This window comes from Panthera uncia, chromosome B4 (assembly GCF_023721935.1).
Source record: "Panthera uncia isolate 11264 chromosome B4, Puncia_PCG_1.0, whole genome shotgun sequence".
In the NCBI taxonomy this organism is placed as follows: Eukaryota; Metazoa; Chordata; class Mammalia; order Carnivora; family Felidae; genus Panthera; species Panthera uncia.
Window position 1 is genome coordinate 4,922,977 of NC_064809.1, and position 21,865 is coordinate 4,944,841.

The 21,865-nt window shown below is 43.8% G+C and overlaps 1 protein-coding gene across 5 annotated transcripts in view; it reads left to right on the forward strand.

Moving 5' to 3' along the window:
* The window catches only part of TASOR2 (transcription activation suppressor family member 2), an 80,646-nt gene that overhangs the window by 48,567 nt on the left and 10,214 nt on the right, over positions 1-21,865 (forward strand). For 4 of the 5 annotated variants that reach the window (XM_049624550.1, XM_049624549.1, XM_049624552.1 and 1 more), the window contains 5 exons: positions 2,589-3,305; positions 6,437-6,679; positions 10,596-11,472; positions 13,112-13,541; positions 16,073-19,924. In XM_049624550.1, the coding sequence (XP_049480507.1) occupies positions 2,589-3,305; positions 6,437-6,679; positions 10,596-11,472; positions 13,112-13,541; positions 16,073-19,924 (6,119 nt within the window). The remainder of the gene's footprint in view (positions 1-2,588; positions 3,306-6,436; positions 6,680-10,595; positions 11,473-13,111; positions 13,542-16,072; positions 19,925-21,865) is intronic. The other variant, XM_049624553.1, reaches the window with a different exon arrangement.

Sequence of the window (21,865 nt, forward strand, 5' to 3'; positions counted from 1 at the left end):
AATCAGGCTCTGTGCTAACAGCATGGAGCCTGCTTGGGATTCTCTTTCTCCTTCGCTCCTTCCCCCCCACCCCTCCTTCTCAAAATAAATAAACTTTAAAAAAAAATTAAAAACATGTTTTATTTATTTCTTTTTATTTTTTTTTAATGTTTTTTTTTTTATTTTTGAGACAGAGACAGAGCATAAGCAGGGGAGGGGAAGAGAGAGAGGGAGACACAGAATCCGAAGCAGGCTCCAGGCTCTGAGATGTCAGCACAGAGCCCGACACGGGGCTCGAACTCACAGACCGTGAGATCATGACCTGAGCCGAAGTCGGACGCTCAACCGACTGAGCCACCCAGGCGCCCCAAAATATGTTTTAAAAAAATTGTATTCAGTCACTGAAAGCAGAGAACTGCACTATGTTGGGCATCACTATGGCCAAAGCAAGACATACTGGTTATGAGAACATAATGGCAATAAGTGTTGGCACTTTTCAGGCCTTTGCTCTGTCAGGCATCATGCTGTGTGACTGACAGCAGCCCTTACCTTACTGCTTATGGTGACAGCTCAGAGGAGACCTGAATTCACCCAGGGTCAAATAGCTGATTCCTGAGCTGCCTTCCAGCCCCTACCCCAGCCAGACTGCCTCACTCTTCTGTGATAACTCGGGCTTCAGCCTTATTTTTATTTGTGTGTGTGTGTGTGTGTGTGTGTGTGTGTGTGTGTGTGTGTGTGTGTGTTTTCCAGTCTTATTTTTAAACATACTTCAGCTTTAACAGAGAAACACTGGTGCGTGTGCCATTCACAGTTGAGCAGCACAGGGCCCATATGTGAGGAAACAGTGAGGATACGTGACCACGTTCAGATCCTCCGCTGGGTCATTGAGACATTTTCTACTTAGGCACATCCGGAAGCTCAGAACTCTGATTGTTTTATTTTTATTTTATTATTATATTTTTTAACGTTTATTTATTTTTGAGATAGAGACAGAGCATGAACGGGGGAGGGGCAGAGAGAGAGGGAAACACAGAATCGGAAGCAGGCTGGCTCCAGGCTCTGAGCCATCAGCCCAGAGCCCGACGCGGGGCTCGAACTCACGGACCGCGAGATCGTGACCTGAGCTGAAGTCGGACGCCTAACCGACTGCGCCACCCAGGCGCCCCTAGAACTCTGATTGTTTTAAATTGGTACTTTGCTTAGCAGACTTTAAAAGTTCCTCGTCATAGATTTTATGATAGTTTATTACAAATCCTTCTGTTTCTGCCTTTCTACATTCTTGAAATAATGAAGTTGTCTAGAAAAATACTACATGGTTGTGAACTATATTAGTGCTATATCACAACTTTTTAATATTTTTCCTTCACTTGTTACTTTTTATATGATGAACCACTTGAAGGGAATTTTTATTTTAATGTCTACCCACATTTTCCTATTTATCCATATTTGCTATTCTTTTTCCATTTCCTAATACTTGCTCAAGGGCAAATGTATTCATCTAGGACTAATGTGGCTTTTCTTAATTCTGCAGTTACTTTTTCTTTAAAAAGAGTGGTATGATTTGTACTTCAGTTTAGTAGCACTAGAGGCTTTTATTATCTGTGGGGTTTTATTTAAGAGTTACTCTTAAGGATGTAACTCTAACTTTTCTAGGACTTTATTTCCCATATCTTAGTGACCTGACCTTTTCCCTTTTTCTCCCTAGTACTGTTTTCCTATAGATGGCTGACTTGCCGAAAAATTAGCATTTCAGTCAAAGAGGGAGTGGAACACAAGAGTAGTTGGTTTAGTTATTTAATTTTTTTAAAAAGTTTATGTCATTTGACTAAGAAGGGGGAGAAATCAACACCAGTAGTTAACCATGAGATTTGGGGGGTTACTTCCTTTCTGCAGGTCAGTTGGTTTGCATTGTAACTTAAAAGAATTTGAATGAATTAAATAAGATGCAGATAAAAGAAGACCTATTTTGAAAGCAGGAAATGAGCATTAAAAAGTAAACGCAGGGGTGCCTGGGTGTCTCAGTGGGTTAAGCTTCTGACTCTTGATTTCATCTCAGGTCATGATCTCGTAGTTCATGGGATCAAGCCCCACATCGGGCTCTTGCTCTGACAGCATAGAGCCTGCTTGGGATTCATTCTGTCTTTCTCTCTCTCTCTCTTTCTCTCTCTCTCTCTTTCTCCCCCCCCCTACCCCACCCCCCTGTGCTCATGCTATGTGTCTCTCTCTTTCAAAATAAACATTTTTTTTTAAAAAGTGTGGAAAGCAAATCCATGATGGCACTTGAGCACACGCTGGGGTCCTAGTCAGATGGAGTGGAGCTGGAGGCGGGTCTGCCTTCTTCTAGTGATTGCATTTGAATGATTTTTTTTTGGTGTGTGTGTGTGTGTGTGTGTGTGTGTGTGTGTGTGTGTGTGTGTTTCCATATATATGGAGAGAGATCTATTCATTAAATGTACCCAGAGGTGCTCTATTAATTGTGAGTTAGATTACTATTTGAAGCACTTTCATATTTAACCATCCCATAATTTTATAATCTAAAGCATTTTCTTCCTGCATGTTTTTGTAAAAAAAAAGAACTTCAGGTTTTAATGTATGTATATATGTTTTAGGGCTGAAAGAATTGAAAGTTGAAGATGACATCTCATCAAAGGTAACACCTGTTTTACCTGCCCTTAATTGTGCCCTTCTGGAAGCAAAGAAATCATTTACTGAAGAGGGAATCTGTCCAAACACGTTAGTAAAGCGTAGTTTCCAAGAACTGTACAAGGTGGACAAAAGTCCCTCATTGACTGCTGCTTCTCAGGATGGAATTAAAGAGACTGCGTTCTTCGGCCAGCTGTCCAATGGCTTTGACTTGGCTCCTCCAGCAGAAAAGTGCCCTTTACAGTCATTCACTCAGCTGAAGTCTTATTTTTCAGATCCTACTGGGTACATTTTGGAAGTGTCTACCGCGTTAGATTTATTAGCAGAGCGTCCTCAGTCCCCTTGTATCTCAGATGGGATTTGCGATGCGGGATTTTCTTTAGTTATGACTCCAGATCCTGAATTTTTGGAGTCAGAGGCAGAAGTAAGAAAAGAAACTGAAACCGAAAAGAATCCCGAAGACATGTCGAAAGCAAGGCAGGGAGCTGTGATCTCGCTAAACCCAGCCTTAGGTCGGAGAGTCCAGCCCAAGAGGAAGGCAAGCGTGCCGCCCGCCGTGCAGAGTAAACGGGTGAACTTGTGCCGTCCCTTCCCCAAGAGGGCTGCCAGTGCGGGCAAGGGTTCCGACTGTCCCACGACGCTCAAATTAGTTAAAGGACCGTTTCCTCAGAAAAGAAAAAGAGGTAAGCACGATTTCTGTGGATTACTAACTGCGCAGTTAAAAGTAACTGTGGTTCTCTGACACTGTTCCTGTCTGATCGTTGTGCACTGAGCTGGGCGGTTGCAGAAGTGTGTTAGAGATGCCAACATTTCCCTCTGGGTGACTGTCTACGGGCTGAAGTTTGAGAAGCACTGATCTAGATAACAGGTGAAAATCAAGAAATGGGGAAAACTAAGGCATTTCAAAAGCCCACCCACCAAAGACTACATTTCATTTGTAAAATGGCTCAACCGTCACTCAGTCGCTTACACACATACCATTCTGGGCAATGATTATTTAGTTTCTGAGCTGTCCTCGGACAATTAAGGGTGGAAGAAGAGGATCTTCTAAACTCAGGCTCACAGTAGCAGCAAAAAGTGGTAGCTGAGAGTCTGAACGTGTAGAAAGAGAGAATGAAATGCCTGGATTTTCCGAACCTGAAGCAGTCTGGCCCAGAATTTCCCTTCCTTTGTGTGTATCAGAGTTTGAAAAATAGTCACCTGGATCCTACGTAAACCTATTGAAACAATGGCCAGTGGCCTGGAGACACATATATTGGAACAGTTCTACAAATGGCTTTGTTGACCCCGAAAATCGAACCAGAGTCTCAGGCCAGTTAGTGTATAGTCAAATGCACTTTACCGAGCCTAGTACAGCAGACAACGTGATTTTGGCTCGGGGTCATCCTAGATTACATGTAGTGGATTTTGCTTAGAAGTAGGCAACCATATGCCCTGGGACCCATTAGGAAACCTGAGGACCCCTCAGGTGTTTACCTGTCATCTCTGGCTACTTCACACGGTGCCCGGCAGAGGTGGGCAGCTGTGCCTTAGACCGTATGGCCTTCAAAGCTGGAAATACGTCCTGCCAGCCTGTCTCAGAAAACGTTTGCTAAGCCCATCTGTAGCGTTTTGAGTTTAGAAATTGTGGTGCTTAAAGAGGAAAACATCAAGGATCTGCAGATCATCAGGATTCTAGATAGTTATTTGTGGCTTAGTATAGTTGGGGAGATGGGGTGCGTGTGCTCACATGTACATTCAGAGGCTGATGGGAAGTAGCGCAGTGGGAAACAGCGAAATTCGGCTGCACCGCTCCTCCCAAGTACATTCCAGGCCAGCCGTGTTGAGTTTCTGCTATATATGAACCAGTTTACTTCAAGGTATTAAATAAATTATCTACAATTCAACATTCACTGTTTCTCAAATGTTTTTACTTTCCTCCACTATAAGAAGTATGTTTTATATTACAGTCTGGCGCGCACAAATTCATGCATGACTGAAACAAATTTCAAAAAACATTTACGCTGCCTCTGCGTGATGCGATCTGACTCTTTCTGTTCTGTTTCCTTTAAGAAAGGATCCTGATTGCAGCCCATTAAATTTATTTTACAGCCCACCAGTGGGTGGTGCATACAGGTTTGAGAAACGTGGCACTGAGTGAGGCAGAGAAGCAGGGCAGTCCCCTGTAGGGTCACCTTGCTTCGTGTTTGTTTCCCTCCCAGGACCCGGGTTGTGCGGGGTCTCCCTGCCTGTGCAGGTCCTCGGAACCTCCCCCAGGTCTTGGTCCTCTCTTATTCTTGTCTGAATTTAGTCTGTTTTCCTGCTTCAGTTATATTTTGCCTTTCTTTGTGCTAAAAATTTTAGAAAATAACTAGAGTAGAATGAAAAGTATTCTTCAAAGAAAAACAAAACCGTATGTTGCTCTGTTACTTGCAATAGTTTAGGAGGGAGGAACAGCATTAGACCCAGGGAGACGTCGTACACCAAGAGATGTGAAAGTTTTTTTTAAAAGCCACTCCTTTCTCTAACCTCCAAGAGAATGAAATGAAACTGGTCTCTTTTCTACATTTTACTAACAGCGATCATGATTTCTTAAACCAGTGTTGTGTTTCCTGTTCTCAATTAGAAATACAGTTGACCTTCGAACGATGTAGGCATCAGGGGCACTGACCTCCCACCCCCTGCAATAGAAAATCTCTAACTTTTGATTCCCCAGACTTAACTACTGATAGCCTCCCATTGACCAGAAGCCTTACTGATAACACAAATCATTGATTGACATGTACTTTGTACATTGTATGTATCATACCCTATATTTTTACAATCATGTAAGCTAGAAAAAAGTTATTAAAGTCATAAGGAAGAGAATACATTCACTGTAGTGTACTTACATTTATTGGAAAAAAATCCATTCAAACCAACGTTCAAGGATCAACTGTAGTGTTTTCTGTATAATGTAGTTTTAAAATATCTGCCAACACACAACGCGTGATATTTTTATTGGTATTTTTGGGCCTAGTTTTTTGGTTTGACAACTGAAAGTATGAAAAGTCAGTGGGAAGGGACATTTTCAAAGGGAACATTTATTAACTTTTTTTTTTGTTTAACTCTTCAAAGGTTGAAACACTTTCTGTTGTGTTAGCAAGTGGTCCTTAGGTTTTCTCCTTACTTGCCTCCACTGGTAGCTGTTCCCTTCCGTGTGCGAAGCAAAGCTGAGCATTTTGTAAGAGAGAGGAGCAAGTGTCAGAGACTTGTAGGAGATTAAATCAGGCGAAGGCTTCTTCAGTGGACCTTCCTCTGTCTTTTCTGAAAAGACGATTTTTCCGGTGATGTTAAGACGTGGATATTTGGGAGCAGTCCAGTGAAATCTGTAAGGTGGCTCTGTGTGTCTAGTCTCTTCTCTGCAGTCTGGTTACGGTTTCACCTACCTCGCCTCGCGGTGGCTCTGTTGCTTTCCCACAAATTCTCCATTCCCCATGGCTGTGAACCACCGTCTTCAGCCTTACCTGCCACAGCAGTCAGGAAAGATTATGGAGGTTTTTTTTTTCTTTTAAAGTCATGCCGTGTTTTTATAAAGTTAGGACTCTAGCAGTTTTCTTCTTCACCTGACAGGGCTATCGTCTGACGCTTAGAAAGTTCGTATTTTTACATTGTATATGAGAGCTTTGGACTTCTGCTTTGTTTAAAAGAAAATCTTTATTAGAATACCCTGAAGTTTGTATTTTCTTCCCTATTGCTAAAGTTACCTCTCCGAAAACCAAAGCAAAGAAAAAGCTATTGCTGATAAGTATCTGAGCCCCCTACCCCTTAAAACACGGTGTGTTTTCTACATAAGGTGCTGAAGTGCTGACTGCACAGTTTGTACAGACAACCAAATTGGATAGGAAAAACCAAGAAGCTCCCATTTCTAAAGATGTTCCAGTGGCAACGAGTGCTAAAAGGGCAAGGAAACAAGAGAACTCTCCAGTCAAAACTGTTCCAAGGGCTAAGCCACCCGTGAAGAAATCTCCACAAAAACAGAGGGTAAATATAGTAAGAGGCAATCAGAATCCCAGACTCAAAAAGCAGCCACAACCTGGTAAGAAATACTCTTCCTGTGAATTTAAACACCGCAATACAGACTAACTGAGATTGCAAGAGAGTGTATTGGAATAATCTAAGAACGGTTGAGGTTTACCAACCGTTCCTGCTGTCCCCCTTCGCTCCCACACCGACAGGACTAAGTAGGTTGGGTTCCTGTCGTAAACACATCCGCGAGGTGCAGATTCTTGCCTTCACACAATAGAGCCTCCCTGTTAGTTTGCACAAAGCCTCAGCGTGACCGTCTGCAAGAGTGTACGTGGAAAGGAGCTTTTTAATAACTAAATGCACAGGCACATAGTCTGTGGCTGTATTTTTCTGGGCCGCAATCACTTACAAAAAGTAGAAGCCTGTAAGTTTATTTGTCCAAAGGGAATTCTAAAGAGATCGTTCAAGATACTCGGGAATCCAGAAACCTGGTTTTGGTGTTAAAAGGCATTAAGTTAATTTTAAAAGCAGTTTTACTTTTCTAGTTTTAAGTGAACGATGAAGTTTAGTTTCCGTGAACCCATGGCCAGCCGCGCTGGTTCCACATCTGCAGCTGCTGGAAGCGGCCTCCTTACCAGAAGGCCCCATCGGCCTCGGAGGCCTTCCCTCTGGAACCAAACACCCGTCACGCCCGCGCCCCTGCTCCGCTTTCCCATCTCTGCGTGTGGCGTGTGGCGTGCGGCTTCCCCCTGCAAAGTCTGATGTTCCTTCACGCTCCGTACCGAGTCCTGTTCCGGAGCATGTGTGTCGTGCTCTTGTTTTAACACAGACTTGATTCCTCATGCCTTTTTCCTGGCAGTTCTCTGTCACCCTTCCTGATTCTGCATTCTCCCTCATCTAGTTTTAGATTTTTAAAAAACCTCAGAGTCAGTGGGACTTCAGAAAATACGGTTTTTTTGAGGTGAATCGATTATGAATAAGTTTGTTTTTTCCTAACTTCTGTAATACTGTTATTTTATGACTGAAGAGTTGTTTTGGTTTGGGGTTTCTTTTAAATGAGGAAAGGATCTTTAAAAGCTCTTCGTATCATTCTAACACCAGTGTTGCCATTGTGACACCCATACACGCCACACGTAAGCTCTTCTTGTCTCCTGGGCATTGATAGCAAGACCGTGTCCCACCCTTCTATGCTTCCCTCCTGCTGTTTCTTGTCGTGTCCCTGCCCCACCAGGTACCCCAGGCTCCCCCCAAGTCACACCGACGTCTGCTCGTGTGCCGTTCCCCTGTCCCAGTCCAGACCTCAGCCAGGTCCTGCCTCCACTGTGAGACCTTTCCTGCCGCTCTGATCTTAAGCGAGCTCTGTTTCCTTTCCTTTCCTTTTGAGTTTTTGAGAACACTGCGGAATCAAATTCATCCTTTTTTCTAATCATCTGACGTGTCTTGGTCTTGTCTTTCCAATGAATTTGTAAACATTATGAGCGTAGACACATGTATAAATGCCTTGTATGCTTAGCTGTGTCATTCGGATTATTTGTACCGAACTGGCTCTCAGGTATTTGTAGACTAGTTGACTAATGGGAGGAATGCAGCTGGGTATTAGCACAAAAGGGAGCCCAGGAAATGAAAAGTTTTTAAAACATGTATTCAGAAAAAGGCTGATTTGCATTGCAAATGTCTGTGTTTATTGTACAGCCACATTCCAAGGTAAAATTTTAAGATTCCCACCTTTTAAATAATCTCTTAGTTTTTCTTGTATTTCTTAACCACCTATACTAATCAGTTTCATTTCTTTTGCTTAAAGCATCAGAATTTAAGAAGGCTCATTTTTGTTACTGAAACTAATGCCTTTGTGTCCTTTTATAAGTTTTTAATACAGTTTTTATTTATTGAGCTCTTTATTTTTTATATACTTTATTTGGTGTTGTCTTACTTGTATTTCTTAAAAGACATGATCGGTAGTTTATTTTTAATTGATAGAGAACCTCTAACAAAGTCAGTAATTAAGTGATTTACCAGAGACTACACATATTTGTTAAACTGGATCCTTTTTCTTTCGGTGCAGTGTTTTTTATATTAGGCCTTACTCATAAGTGATATCCTATAATACCAGCAAAGATAGGATGAAATTAGTACGAATAAACATATCAGGTCACAAAATGGATTTCATGTTTCTAGTATATCCATGGGGCGAATGAGATGATTCTCTGCCTTGGGTCATTTTCTTCTACTGAATCCCTTGGGTTTTGCTATTTTACCTAAAAAATGGACAGTGGTTGTTACTTTTATCCTTCCCACCATATGCACAAACCCTTCTCATTCTGTTTGATGACCTCACAGGCCAGAGTTTTCTTTTTTTTAAATGGATTAGTCATGGGGCACCTGGGTGGCTCAGTCGGTCGAGCATCCGACTTTGGCTCCGGTCATAATCTTACAGTTCATGAGTTCAAGCCCCACATCAGGCTCGCTGCTGTCAGCACAGAGCTCACTTCATATCCTCTGTTCCCCTTTCTCTGCCCGTCCCCTCCTTCCACTTTCTCAAAAATAAATAAAACATTTTAAAAAAATGGATTAGTGTGCTTGCTTCGGCAGCACATATACTAAAAAAATGGATTAGCCATTGGCCTTTGCAGGCAGGTCAGTAATCCGTTTCAGACCTGCTGCTGTTATAAAGAAAAACGCATGGTTTTCCTATCCATGCACCTGCCGCAGGGAATCGTTCCCTACTGTTGTCGTGAACTTTGTCCTTCATGACAACCGCATTTAAGGAAGCTGAATTAATACCCTGTGAATACACATAAACCACTGGAGAAGGTCAGTTTTCTGGTTAAAGGCAAATGGCTAGATGTGATTATCTACAGAAAGAATTATCAGGCAAACATGCAGACAGAGGGAATGTTTTCAGTGTAGAAATTAAAGTTTTAAAAGGTGATAAAATTGGTGATTTTGAGTGAATACTCATGACTTTTCTGATTTTTTATTTATATCATTACTTATTATAATTAAACATCAATATGATTAAAAGTCATCTCCAGTTTGGGGCATCTGGTGGCTCAGTCGGTTAAGTGTCCGACTCTTGGTTTTGGCTCAGGTCATGATCTCACAGTTCATTTGACTGAGCCCTGCGTCAGGCTCTGCCCTGATAGCACCGGGCTTCCTTGGGATTCTCTCTCTCTGCCTCTACCCCGCTCGCACGCTCTGTCTCCCCCGCTCCCTCTTTCTCTCTCTCTCAAAATCAATAAATAAGCACTTTTTAAAAAAAAAGTCATCTCAAGGGGCGCCTGTGTGACTTAGTCGGTTAAGCATCTGACTTCGGCTCAGGTCATGATCTCGCGGTCCATGTGTTCAAGCCCTGTATCGGGCTCTGCTGACTTCTCGGAGCCTGGAGCCTGCTTCGGATTCTGTGTCTCCCTCTCTCTGCCCCTCCCCTGCTCATGCTCTGTCTCTCTCTGTCTCTCAAAAATAAATAAACATTCAAAAATTTTTAAAAAAACAAAGTCATCTCTAGTTTGAATTTAAGTGATTTCTCTAATAAAGCACTTGTTAAGGGAAATGATTCCTAAAAGTATGTTAAAATGCTATAATATACACTTCAAATTTAGAAAGTCACTAGATTGTAAGCTCTCTGAGGGCAGGACTCTTGTTCTCTTGTTTATTCTTGTTCTTTTTCCTCTTTGCATGTTTTCTCAGCTAAGTAGTATGCCTTGTGTGTAGATTGGCACATACATTTCTGAAAGGTGATTTCTTTTTAAATCAGTATGCACATTCCTTAAGACTTGTTCTTGTGGTAAATATGTTATAATAGAACTGATAGTTGGAAGGAACCTGTCTGATAGTGAAATTTTAATATATAATCTATGTAACCTATCCAGAGGTTTTTCTTGAATATGTTGACTTAATCATTGATTTTCACTAAGCGGTAATGATAGAGCAGAGAATTAAAATACATAGAAATCAAATGTTGTATGTCTTTTTCTTTTATACTGAAGCAAAAGGAGAAACTGGTTCACAGCTTCAATCAGAAATCTCATCAGTTGGTCAAGAGGATGTTGACATAAATGCAGCTCGGGCGGAAAGCATCTCAGTGGCTCAGAAAGATCTACCTGAAAACTCCATTGTCAACTGTGACTCCCAGGCCCTAAATATGTTAGCTGACCTAGCGTTAAGTGCTGCTACTTCCGCCACGCCGCCATCTGAGCCCAGAAACTTTCCCTGCTCCTCTGAACTGCCACAAGATGATGTTTTGCTTTCTAAAGAACATTCTCTGCACGGTACGTCTGACCATGAATATCACAGAGGAGTTAAAAATCAGAAAGGTGGACTGTTCCCGAAACCCTCCACTGGGAGGAAGAGCCCTCCACCGTCAGACTCCACTGTCAGCCAGGAGGAAGAGAGCTCGGTTCCTGGCAGCAAGGCCCCTGTGGAAGCCTCGCCAGCACTTCCCGAGGAAACACTAGAAACTTCCGAGGCAAGCCAAAGCACTTTCGTTGCCGTGGAACATTCCTATGCCCTGCTGCTTGCAGAAAATTCAAAGAAGCATCTGCAACAGAGAGGAATCCCAGGCCCGGCCTTCACCAAGAATGGCACCAAAGGCCCCGAGGCAGGGACCCCCGTGGGGAAAGTCATGCCCTTCCGACATCAGCAGAGCACCTCCCCCCTGCGGAAGCTGTCTGAGGACCCGCCACCCAAGTGCAGGAGCCAAGTGGTGTCCTCCGACCCGAGAGACTTCCAGTACTCTCACACTGTGCTCAGCTGTGACGGCTCCGTCAAGGTCACGTTCCAATGTGAGACAGAGTACGTATTCGGCTTAGACAGCAAGTACACCAACCACCCGCTGGAGAAAACCGTAGTAAGAGCGCTGCATGGGTAAGTGGGAGTGACACGTGATGAAAATGGACGTAACTCTGGTGTGGAGATCAACATCGAGGGAAGGGATACCTGTGCCAGAATCTGGGGAGAGGGAAAGAAGGGTACTGTGTGTAACTCCAGTAACTTAGGAATAATATCAGGCAGTTGTGTTTACTACCAATTAAGAAAATGAGGCTGGTTTTGCCACTGTCGGTGGTCACATGGAGCCCTTTAGCAAGCTGACTTTAGCCCTGTGAACAGCTTTCCATTTTGAGATGCTCCCACATAAGTCTTTGTGGCCTTTGAATTTACAATATGTCAATGAGATCTTAATGTAAAATCGTGAAATACAGAAATAATGCCTTAGAGACTGAATTCCAGAAGAAATGTTTCAAGAATTACTTCTAACTTCTTAGGTTGGTCCGGTGGTCTGAGTGAGCAGTCTTACATGGGGTTGTTCTGTAAATCTAAGAGGTCAAAGCATCAAGGCAGTAACAGCAGAGCAGCTGAAAGCATGGGCTTTGGAGCGTAGATGAACCCGGGTTTTAATCTCCTGAGTTACCAACTTACTAACTAGCTTCTGGGACCCGGGGGTTCCTGTTCTTTGGGACAGTGCTTCTAGGGGTCTCAGGAGTGCAGATTCTGACTCTGGTCTGTTTGGGATGGGGCCCGAGAGTCTGCATTTCTGGCGAATTTCCAGGTGGTGCCAGGGGAGCGTCAGCAGTCGTGGGCAGTGCTTTTAAGTATTTAATGTCAGCAATGGCTACCAGCAGGTTGTTACATACATTAAGGTTTTGCACAGTGACTGACCCGTACTAATAAGTGGTACTCGTTGCTAGTAGCAGGGACCATTAGCTACATGAAATGACATTCAGCTTCCTGTGAATGGAATATTTCACATGGAAGCAGCTAACCTGTATCAGACTTCTTTCCTTCCTTCGGTTACACGCTCACATTCCTAGGAGCATATACTTAACGTTCCCATCTACTCACGAGGGGTGTTTCTTAGCTCTAATCCTGTGTAACAGAGGCCCAGCTCTGTAGCCCCTCCGATGCTCTCTGCTATCATCCTGCCGGGCAAGTGGCCAGAAGTGTTTTCTCCCCATTTGGTTTCAGGAGATTTTCTGGAACTATAATCTGAAAATAGTGTTGTTCTACTGACTTGCCCACAGAGATATTTTAACCTCCAGACTTTCCCAACTATTAGAAGAGAAATACAAAAATAGAAATGAGTTGGCCAGACTTAGCAAAAGCAAGACGAGGATTGGGGTAGTTGCTGGAGCCATTCTTCACATAACAGGTATATTGTGTCCAAAGGGAGTTGGAGTGGTATAAAAGAGAAATTCTAGACTGGGAGTCTGGAGACTTCTGTTCCAATCATGGTTCTGCTTAAGGGTTTGGTGATCTGAAGAAGTCACTTTTCAAATCTCCGATTTTCAGTTCCCTTTTCTGCCTCTGTAAAATGAGTGGATTAGATCCGTCATAACCACTTGTTAAGTCAACTTCATTTTTATATTATTGTTTCATATCCATGTATTTGAAAATAAAAATGAACAAATTTAAAACTAAGATGCAAATGAAGGCACTTATGATAAGACAGTCCACTAAAATCACCATTTTCAATGACTCTTTACATGTTTTTTCTTTAAAATCTCAGGCCCTGGAACACTGACTTACCTGATAATGTGGAAGAAGTGAAGCTTTTACTTCATATGTGGGTGGCTCTGTTTTACAGCAGTCACAACAAGGTGATGCGGTCATCCCGAAAAGTGGTGGAGCACAGCAACCCCGCAAAATACGTGTCTATAAATAGCACATTAGAATCGTTGGAATTCAGCGAACTTGAGGAGGCCTCCAGCTTGCAGAGGTGTCCTGTGGACCCTCTGTTGGAGACTAACAAATCTCCCAGAGGTCCTGCTGCCGACGTGTCCTTCCCAGACGCCGACTCCTTGCTTCCCTTCATTAAACCACCACCCACGAGAGGCTTGGAGCTCTGGGTGCAGAACGAACAGAAAGAGATTTTTGCAGGAGAGGGTCTTCCAGACACCCCAGAGAGCCAGAATTTCATCTATTCTTGTAATAATGAGGTAAGTACGTGCTGACGTCATTTTTGAAGAAATTTCTTTTTTCTCTCGATGTGTAAAATCACATTCAAGACGTGCCGTGGGTTTCTTTTAGGAAAGTGGATTGTCTGCGTAAAGGATTAATAAGCCAGGCACTTAGTTTCCATAAGTACCGCTCTAGATTGTCTGCAGGTGGAGCTCGTCTCCATCCTGATTGAAGAAGCAGAAGTGGAAGAAGACCATGGGGGCCACATGGGTCGGGGGCCAGCCATAATTGTGGCACTTACTAGTTACGGAGTTTGGGGCAAATTACTGGTTTTCTCTGAGCATGCGCTCCCATCTTCTAAAAGAGGTAAATAATATCTGATCTGTCTTAGAATAGTTTTGAAGGATCAGATGCAATGGTAAGAGTTAGAGATCTTTGATAAGCCTTGAACTGAAATGAAGTCTGTTAAAGATGATTCTGGAAAACAAATGCTGGCACAGTAAACGTGATGCCATGCCCCCGTGGGCCTGTTGGTAATTGTGGCAGATACGGAAACTACGCTGTGATTCTTTGCGCTGCTCGCCACTGACGCTCCACAAGGCCGGATGGTCACGTGTTAACTGGAGCCCGTAAGCAAGTTGCAGCAAACTTCTAAGCAAACGGCTTAACAAAATACATGCCCTTTTAAGTTTTCGGCTCGGTCTATTCCAGAATAATTTTGCATGCATTTGGGCACCCACAGTGCCTGTTTTAACACTGAGTAGACAGCGTGTCCGTATCTGGGGTTACTTGGGATTTGCGCCTCCAGGGAGACTCAGCCTGTGTCTCCAGATGCTCATATCATCGAAATGGCTGTGGGCCCCGTAGCGGCAGTCTAAGCCTTTTGCTCACATTAGCTCAGTTTTCATGCAGCCCAGTGAGATAAAGACCACTCCACCCCATCTTATAGACGAGGAAACTAAGGCACAGAGAAGTGTGCCAGTTGCCTGAAGTCACACAGTAAATTGTTAAGCCTTGATTCAAAGCTAGACATCTAGATACTTATCACATTCTGTGTGCGTGTGTGTATGTACATGTGTGTGTTTACGTGCGTATGCATACATACATATGCATGTGTGTGTGGTTTTTTCTAAGGATGGGTTTTATAAATTTCATCTGATTCTCGAAGAGATAGATAAAATCCAGTTAAGAATCTCTACTTAGTGTGTGCCTGGGGGGCTCAGTCGGTTAAGCGTCTCTTTTTTTTTTTTTTTTTTAAAGCATATTTATTTATTTTGAGAACAGGGAGGGGCAGAGAGAGGAGATAATCCAAAGCAGGCTCCACACTGTCAGCATAGAGCCCAACATGGGGCTCGAACTCAAAAAACCATGAGATCACGACCTCAGCCCAAGTCAAGAGTTGAATGCTTAACCGACTGAGCCACCCTGATGCCCACCCCCCTTTCTAAGTTTATTTATTTATTTAGAGAGAGAGAGGAAGCATCTGGCTCTTTTTTAGTTTTATTTATTTTTATTTTTTAATTTACATCCAAGTTACTTAGCATACTGTGCAATAATTATTTCAGGAGTAGATTCCAGTGATTCATCCCCTATGTATAACACCCGTGCTCATCCCCACAAGTGTCTTCCTTAATGCCCCTTCCCCACTTAGCCCATCCCTCGACCCCCAACCCTTCAAGCAATTCTGTTTGTTCTCTGTATATAAGAGTCTCTTATGTTTTGTCCCCCTCCTTGTTTTTATATTTTTGCTTCCGTTCCCTTTATTCATCTGTTTTATATCTTAAATTCCACATATGAGTGAAATCGTACGATATTTGTCTTTCTCTGACTAATTTCACTTAGCATTATACCCTCTAGTTCCATCCGCAAGTGTCTGACTCTGGATTTCAGCTCAAGTCATGATCTCCTGGCTCATGAGATCAAACCATGCTTCAGGCTCCATGCTTCAGCACAGAGACTGCTTGGGATTCTCTCACTCTCTGCCCCTCCCCTGCTCACTCGTGCGTGCTCTCTCTCTCAAAGTAAATAATACACTTTTTAAAAATTTCTAAAAAAAAAAAAAAAACAAAAATAGAATCTCTACCTTAGAATGAGAATATAAACTTAGGAAGACTTAGATTACTACCTAGTAAAGTATTTTTTGTTGTGGTAATCTGTAATCAGCTATCATCATTACTAATTCTAGGATTTTTTTTTTTTTTTGGAAACATGAAATAGACTATTAAGAAGTAGAAAGAGCATTAAAATTAATGATGCCTGACAATTTCTATAGCATATATTCAGAGATTTTTTTTCCAACATCTTCTTGGCTACTCTGCCCCTGCTTTACAGTTGGTGTGTATATATTGGTGTGTATATTTAAAGAAAAAATCCTGTTTGGGGCTGTGGTAAGTCTACCTAAGAAGAGAGTGGTTTGCTTGGTCTCTACCCTGTGCTATTGTGAAAGAGTAGAAGATCCAAAAGAACAAACTGGAATTGATCCTCTATCATTTCCTTCTTCACCACATGCAAATGTAAAACCATCTATTTGATTCTTGGGGTTTTTTTGTGCTTGTTTTTGTCATTTTAGGTAATTGGGGAAAAAGCCAAAGAAGATTCATCAGATAACCTAGAGACTTCTAATCTTGTGCTTTCTGGTATTGGAAGTACCCAAACTAATGGGCCTCCTATTCCTGGTGAAGATAAAGCCTTTGAGCCACCTGATAGCACAAGAGTGACTTCTGATGATACTGTCACGCAAACCGCACTCACCAAGACTTACGATGGGATCAGCAGTCAGTCAGTGATTTGTCAGAAGTCTGCATACAGCACCCTGGAAAGCAAAGCTGATATTTTTCATGCAACAGTGCAGACAAAAACAGGTACCTTACAGGGCCATGTCCAGCATAGAAGCCCCGCAAACCAAGAACGCCAGCCTTCATTGGAGAGGAAGGATGATACAGAGTATGTGATGATTAATCTGGAACCAGTTACTTTCACTTTTGAAAAAAATAACTATGTACCAGTACAGACAGAAGTTGTAAATAGAACCCACGAACCTACGGCCTTTACTGTGGAGTCGATTAAACAGGTACCACCTGCTACAAGTCTTAGACATCCCGTGTCTGCATTTGAAAAAGCACAAACACAAGGCCTTAGGGACGTTCCCTCTCTAGCAACGTCCAGACAAAAAGGCACTAAGCACCTGTGTGCTTCCTCTGTCGGTAGAGAGACACTTGCCGAAGAAGTGTGTTTGCTACAGAAAGAGATTCCTGTTCCAGGCTCATCGTCACCATCTGATAATTCAGTGGTGGCGGAGGCATTATCGTTAGTTAAAAGTTCTAATTTCTCGTTACCCAAAGAAGAAATGAAACTCTCTCAAGAACTTTTTCTGCAGACTCCAAGTCTCTTTGGCATATCTTCGGAAGAGGTTGTTGAGCCGTCGCAGGTTGAAGAGGTGGTCCTGGCACCAGCCTCTGCCACTTTGGAAAAAGGTTATTCACGTGACTACATGCCATCAATGGGTAATACAGCCGATAGCTCCTCAGGACTGACCGATGACAAGAGCGGTCTCCAGAGTGAAAATAGGAGTTTTGAGTCTTTGAATTCAGCATTTACCCAACCAACCAGACTCTCTCTGAATAGAGAGGAGGCCAGCCTGGAGTTCTCAGAGGAGGATTCCGACATAGACCTCACGCTCACGATATCGCCACCGACCAGCCCCAGAGAAGAGGTGCCGGCTGGCAGACTGGAGCTGCAGCAGGAGGCCTCGGCATCAAATGTAGAACTTCCTCACGTGACTGACGAAATAATCAAGCCAGAAGAGGTGACTTTCATAGAAAACAGAAAAGCGAATTCTGCTAACTGTACATCCACGTATCCTGCGGTGTCAGAGAAATCATTAGAAAACGAGAGAAAAGGTGATAATTTACAAACAGTCACCTTAATACTTTCTAAAGAATCCTGTGCCCTTGAGATTGCAGAGGAGGTTAATGTCACCTCAGACTTTCCCTTCAGTTCTTTAATTGAAGAAGTGTCACCAGCTTCTAGTCCTGACCCCCAAGTGCCAGTCGAAGGAACACAACTATGTCAGGCTGTGTCTCTGTGTAGTTTAAAACTTGCTGATACACATTGTGAGAAAAGTGACAGATTCTCCCAGGTCGAGTCAGTAGATTCGGCCATCACGGAGAAAGAAGGCTCTTTTGTCAGTCCTACCTGTCCAGGGGAACGAGACAGCGTACCTGGAGTACACGAGACGTGGCTCTCTGCTGGGCTGCCTCACCCAGGAAGAAAAGATGGCTGTTTGAGCCTTCCTAGTAGAGCAACCGAGCAAGTTGCCCCGAGGGAGCATGGCGAGGGTTCCTCTTTCTCAGAAAAGGTGCCTTCCTGTGATACGGGCTTGAGCCAGCCTACCTCAGCTGCCCAATATGGAGATGACTTCAAGCTTTCTCTAGAAAAATTGGTAACATCAGGAATTCCACTGCAGCCACTTAGCATACAGAACAGGAATTCAGACTTAAATCATCTGGTCTTGGAGACCTGGGAGTCTCCATTTAGCCCTAGAAAGATGATTGAAAATAAGTCTTTGGCTGACACATTTGTTTCTACAGCTGCATCAAGTGCTATAGCAAATGTGTCACTGAAACAGGAGACTGGCCCTAAAAGCATCGAGAAGAATCTCTTTAGCAGTGATTTGAAGACAAATGAAGGCATTTACGTCCAAGCCAAGTCCTTGAGCTCCGGCTCCGTTGGCGGAGCTGACGCCACACAGACACGCAGGCACTCGGGGCTCCCCAGACTTGCCTTTCGCTCGCATGGCGCTGCTGCCTCCCCCCATTGTTCAACAGCCATGAACGCAGAGACGGGCTTTCAAACTCAGGAAATAGCCGTAGTCAGAATGGCCAGTTTGCTTAAGAATAGTGACACTGAGGCCAAGTTCCACGAAAAAGCCATAGATCTAGGAGGTGTTGATTCTCAGTTGCACATCACATCTCCAGAAGATAAGCAAAAAACAATCCATGTGCTGCAAGACGGGTCAGTGTGTGAAACAAAAGATGTGTTGAAGGCTGGGCTTTCCCCCACGTATTTACATGCTGATTCTTACCAAGGTACGGCAGTCACCAGTGAAAATAGCAGTAGAGAGCCTTGTGCTTCCTTTGTTCCCCAGTCTCACACCCCTCTTATCTGTGGAGTCTCTGAAGAGCAGACGGCAAATAAGGGTCCTGGTGAGGGGCTTAGAGCCAAGGAAGACTCGGGGACCCTGAGCAGAGACATGGACCTCGGTGTGAATTCTGACATCCATTACGAGCCACTTTCTGGAGAGTCCGATCAAGACTCTTGTGGTGGGTGTAGAAATCCCCAATCAGTGGTGGAGGGTTCCTGCTCTGTGCGATGTAGTCAAACCAAGAAGGAAGATGCTCCAGACGATGATTATGACTCTTTCCTGAGCCCAAATAATAGTGATAATGAAGAGTGGGGCTACTGCAAGCAGTTCTCAGGGTTGGAAACAGGCCTTCCTCCCAGACACCGGCTCTGTGGACTCAAGAAGGAAGACCGGTGTGTGCCATCTTACGTCCAGATCCGAGACCTCCGTGGCATCCTCAGGACTTACGCTAATTTCACCATAACTAAAGAGCTCAAAGAGACCACGAGAACTTTGCACAGCCTGAAGAGGTGCCCCGGTTTCATGGCAAAACGTGGTTTGCTCAGCTCCTGGACAAATACCTGGCAGGTGGCAGATGACCTCACCCAGAACACTTTGGATCTGGAGTATCTGCGTTTTGCACATAAGCTAAAACAGATTGTAAAGAACGGAGATTCTCGGCGTTCTGCCTCTTCTGCCAGTGTCTTTCCAAAGGAGCCCCCTCTCCAGGTCGCTGCGGGAGCTCCCCCTCTGACAAAACTATCCGAGGCCCCGGCTCTGCGCCCTGCGTCCCGGAGCAGAAGTCCCCTCGTGGTAACAGTGGTTCTCTCGGACCCCAGACAGCAGAGTCTGCATAGGAGAGGCCAGATGCTCGGCGGTTCGGACAGTTCCTGCTTCTGGAAGGAGAGGTGTGGTCACGGTAGAAATCATCTTACAAACTCTGAAAGAAATCACACTGTTTCATTCCACCTCAACAAACTGAAATACAACACGACTTTGAAAGAATCCCGGAGTGATATTTCGCTTATTCTCAACGAATATGCCGAATTCAACAAGGTGATGATGAATAGCAACCCGGTCATTTTCCCAGAGAAAGAGTCAAGTGCGGCTCCTGGAGAAGCCGCCTCTCCAGAGCTGTACTCCTCTCTCCCGCGGGCAGCCTCCTACGAGGACATGATCACAGACCTGTGCACCAGCTTGCACGTCAAACTGAAGAACGTGGTGAAAGAGGCCTGCAAGAGTCCCTTCCTGTTCTACCTCGTTGAGACCGAAGACCAGTCATTCCTTGTGAGGACGAAGGTAAGGTGCACGCTCCGTCTTGGGGTGTGTATTCTTCTCTCTGCCACCTAACTTTATTTTGGAGGTGATAAATGTAGCGTTCTTGCCTTCGGAAAGAAATCAGGACACGGAGAGGCTTTAAGTCTCACTGCTCAGTCTTCACTGCATCTGCCACTCATACTCCATCTGAACATTCCATCACGTTCCATGTTAGTGCGGTGACTGATTTTCACACCACAAAGCTACCACCCAAATTTTCACACCAAAAATACTATTCCTGTTCAGATGCGAGCACAGACGTATTCCAAAGGGAAGATTCGGACTTAACAAGAAAGTAATAATACCTGTGTTCCTCCATTAGTGTGGATAGTTGATGGGGATCTCTTTTGGTTTGGGAGGTTTTTGGTGGTGTTTTTTTTTAATTATTATTATTTGTTTAATGTTTGTTTAGAGCACGAGTGGGGAGGGACAGAGAGAGAGGGAGACACAGAATTCGAAGCAGGCTCCAGGCTCTGAGCTGTCAGTACAGAGCCCGACACAGGGCTCGAACCCACCAACCAGGAGAACATGACCTGAGCCCAAGTCGGACGCTCAACTGACTGAGCCACCCAGGCGCCCTTTTGCTTGTTTGTTTCTTAAATTCCACATATGAGTAAGATCCTATGATACTTGTCTTTCTCTAACTGACCTATTTCACTTAGCATCCTACTCTCTAGCTCCATCCACATCACTGCAAATGGCAAGATTTCATTCTTTTTTATGGCTGAGTAATATCCCTGTGTATACACGCACACGCGCGCACACACACACACACCATCTTTATCCATTCATCTATTCATGGACACTTAGGCTGCTTCCATTGTTTGGCTGTTGTGCATAAGGCTGCAGTAAACATAAGGGTGTGTGTATCCCTTTGGATTAATGCTTTTGTATCTGAGGGGTAAATAACCCACTAGTGGATTACCGGAGCATATGGTATGAAATCTGTTTTTAATTTTTTGAGGAACCTCTACATTGTTTTCCCCAGAGGCTGCACCAGTCCGCACTCCCACCCACAGTGCAAGAGGGTTCCCCTTTCTCCACTTCCTTGTCAGCACTTGTCATTCTTGTCATTTAGATACTAGCCATTTTGACAGGTGTGAGGTGATACCTCAGTGTGGTTGTGGTTTGCATTTCCCTGTGATGGGTGATGCCGAGCATCTTGTCGTGTGTCTGTTGGCCATCTGGATGTTGTCTTTGGCAGAATGTCTGTTCACATCTTCTGCCCATTTTTAATTGGTTTATTTGGCTTTTGAGTATTGAGTTTTAGAAGTTCTTTGTATGTTTTGGATAGTAACTCTTTATCAGATACGTCATTTGGAGATATCTTCTTCCATTCCATAACTGCCGTTTAGTTCTGTTGTTTCCTTCACTGTGCAGAAGCTGTTTATCTTTTTTTTAAATGTTTTAATTTTTTTTTTATTTTAGAAAGAGCATGAGTAGGGAAGGGGGGGAGGGGGGGAGGGAGGGAGGGAGAGGGAGAGGGAGAGGGAGAGAGAGAGAGAGAGAGAGAGAGAGAATATCTTAGGCAGGCTCTACCCTAGCACAGAGCCTGATGTGTGGGGCCTGATCCCACAACTCTGGGATCATGACCTGAGCCAAAATTAAGAGTCAAAGGGTCAACAGACTGAGCCACCCAGGTCCCCCAGAAGCTTTTTATCTTGATGAGGTCTCAATAGTTCATTTTTGCTTTTGTCTCCCGTGCCCGAGGAGACCTATCTAGAGAGGAGTTGCCATTCTCAGATTATTGCCTGTGCTCTCTGCAGCTTTATGGTTTCAGGTCCCACATTTACATCTTTAATCCATTTGGGGTTAAATTTTGCGTATGGTGTAAAAAAGTGGTCCAGTTTTCCCAACACCATTTGTTGAAGAGACTTTTTTCCATTGAATATTTGTTCCTGCTTTGTCGAAGATTAATGGACC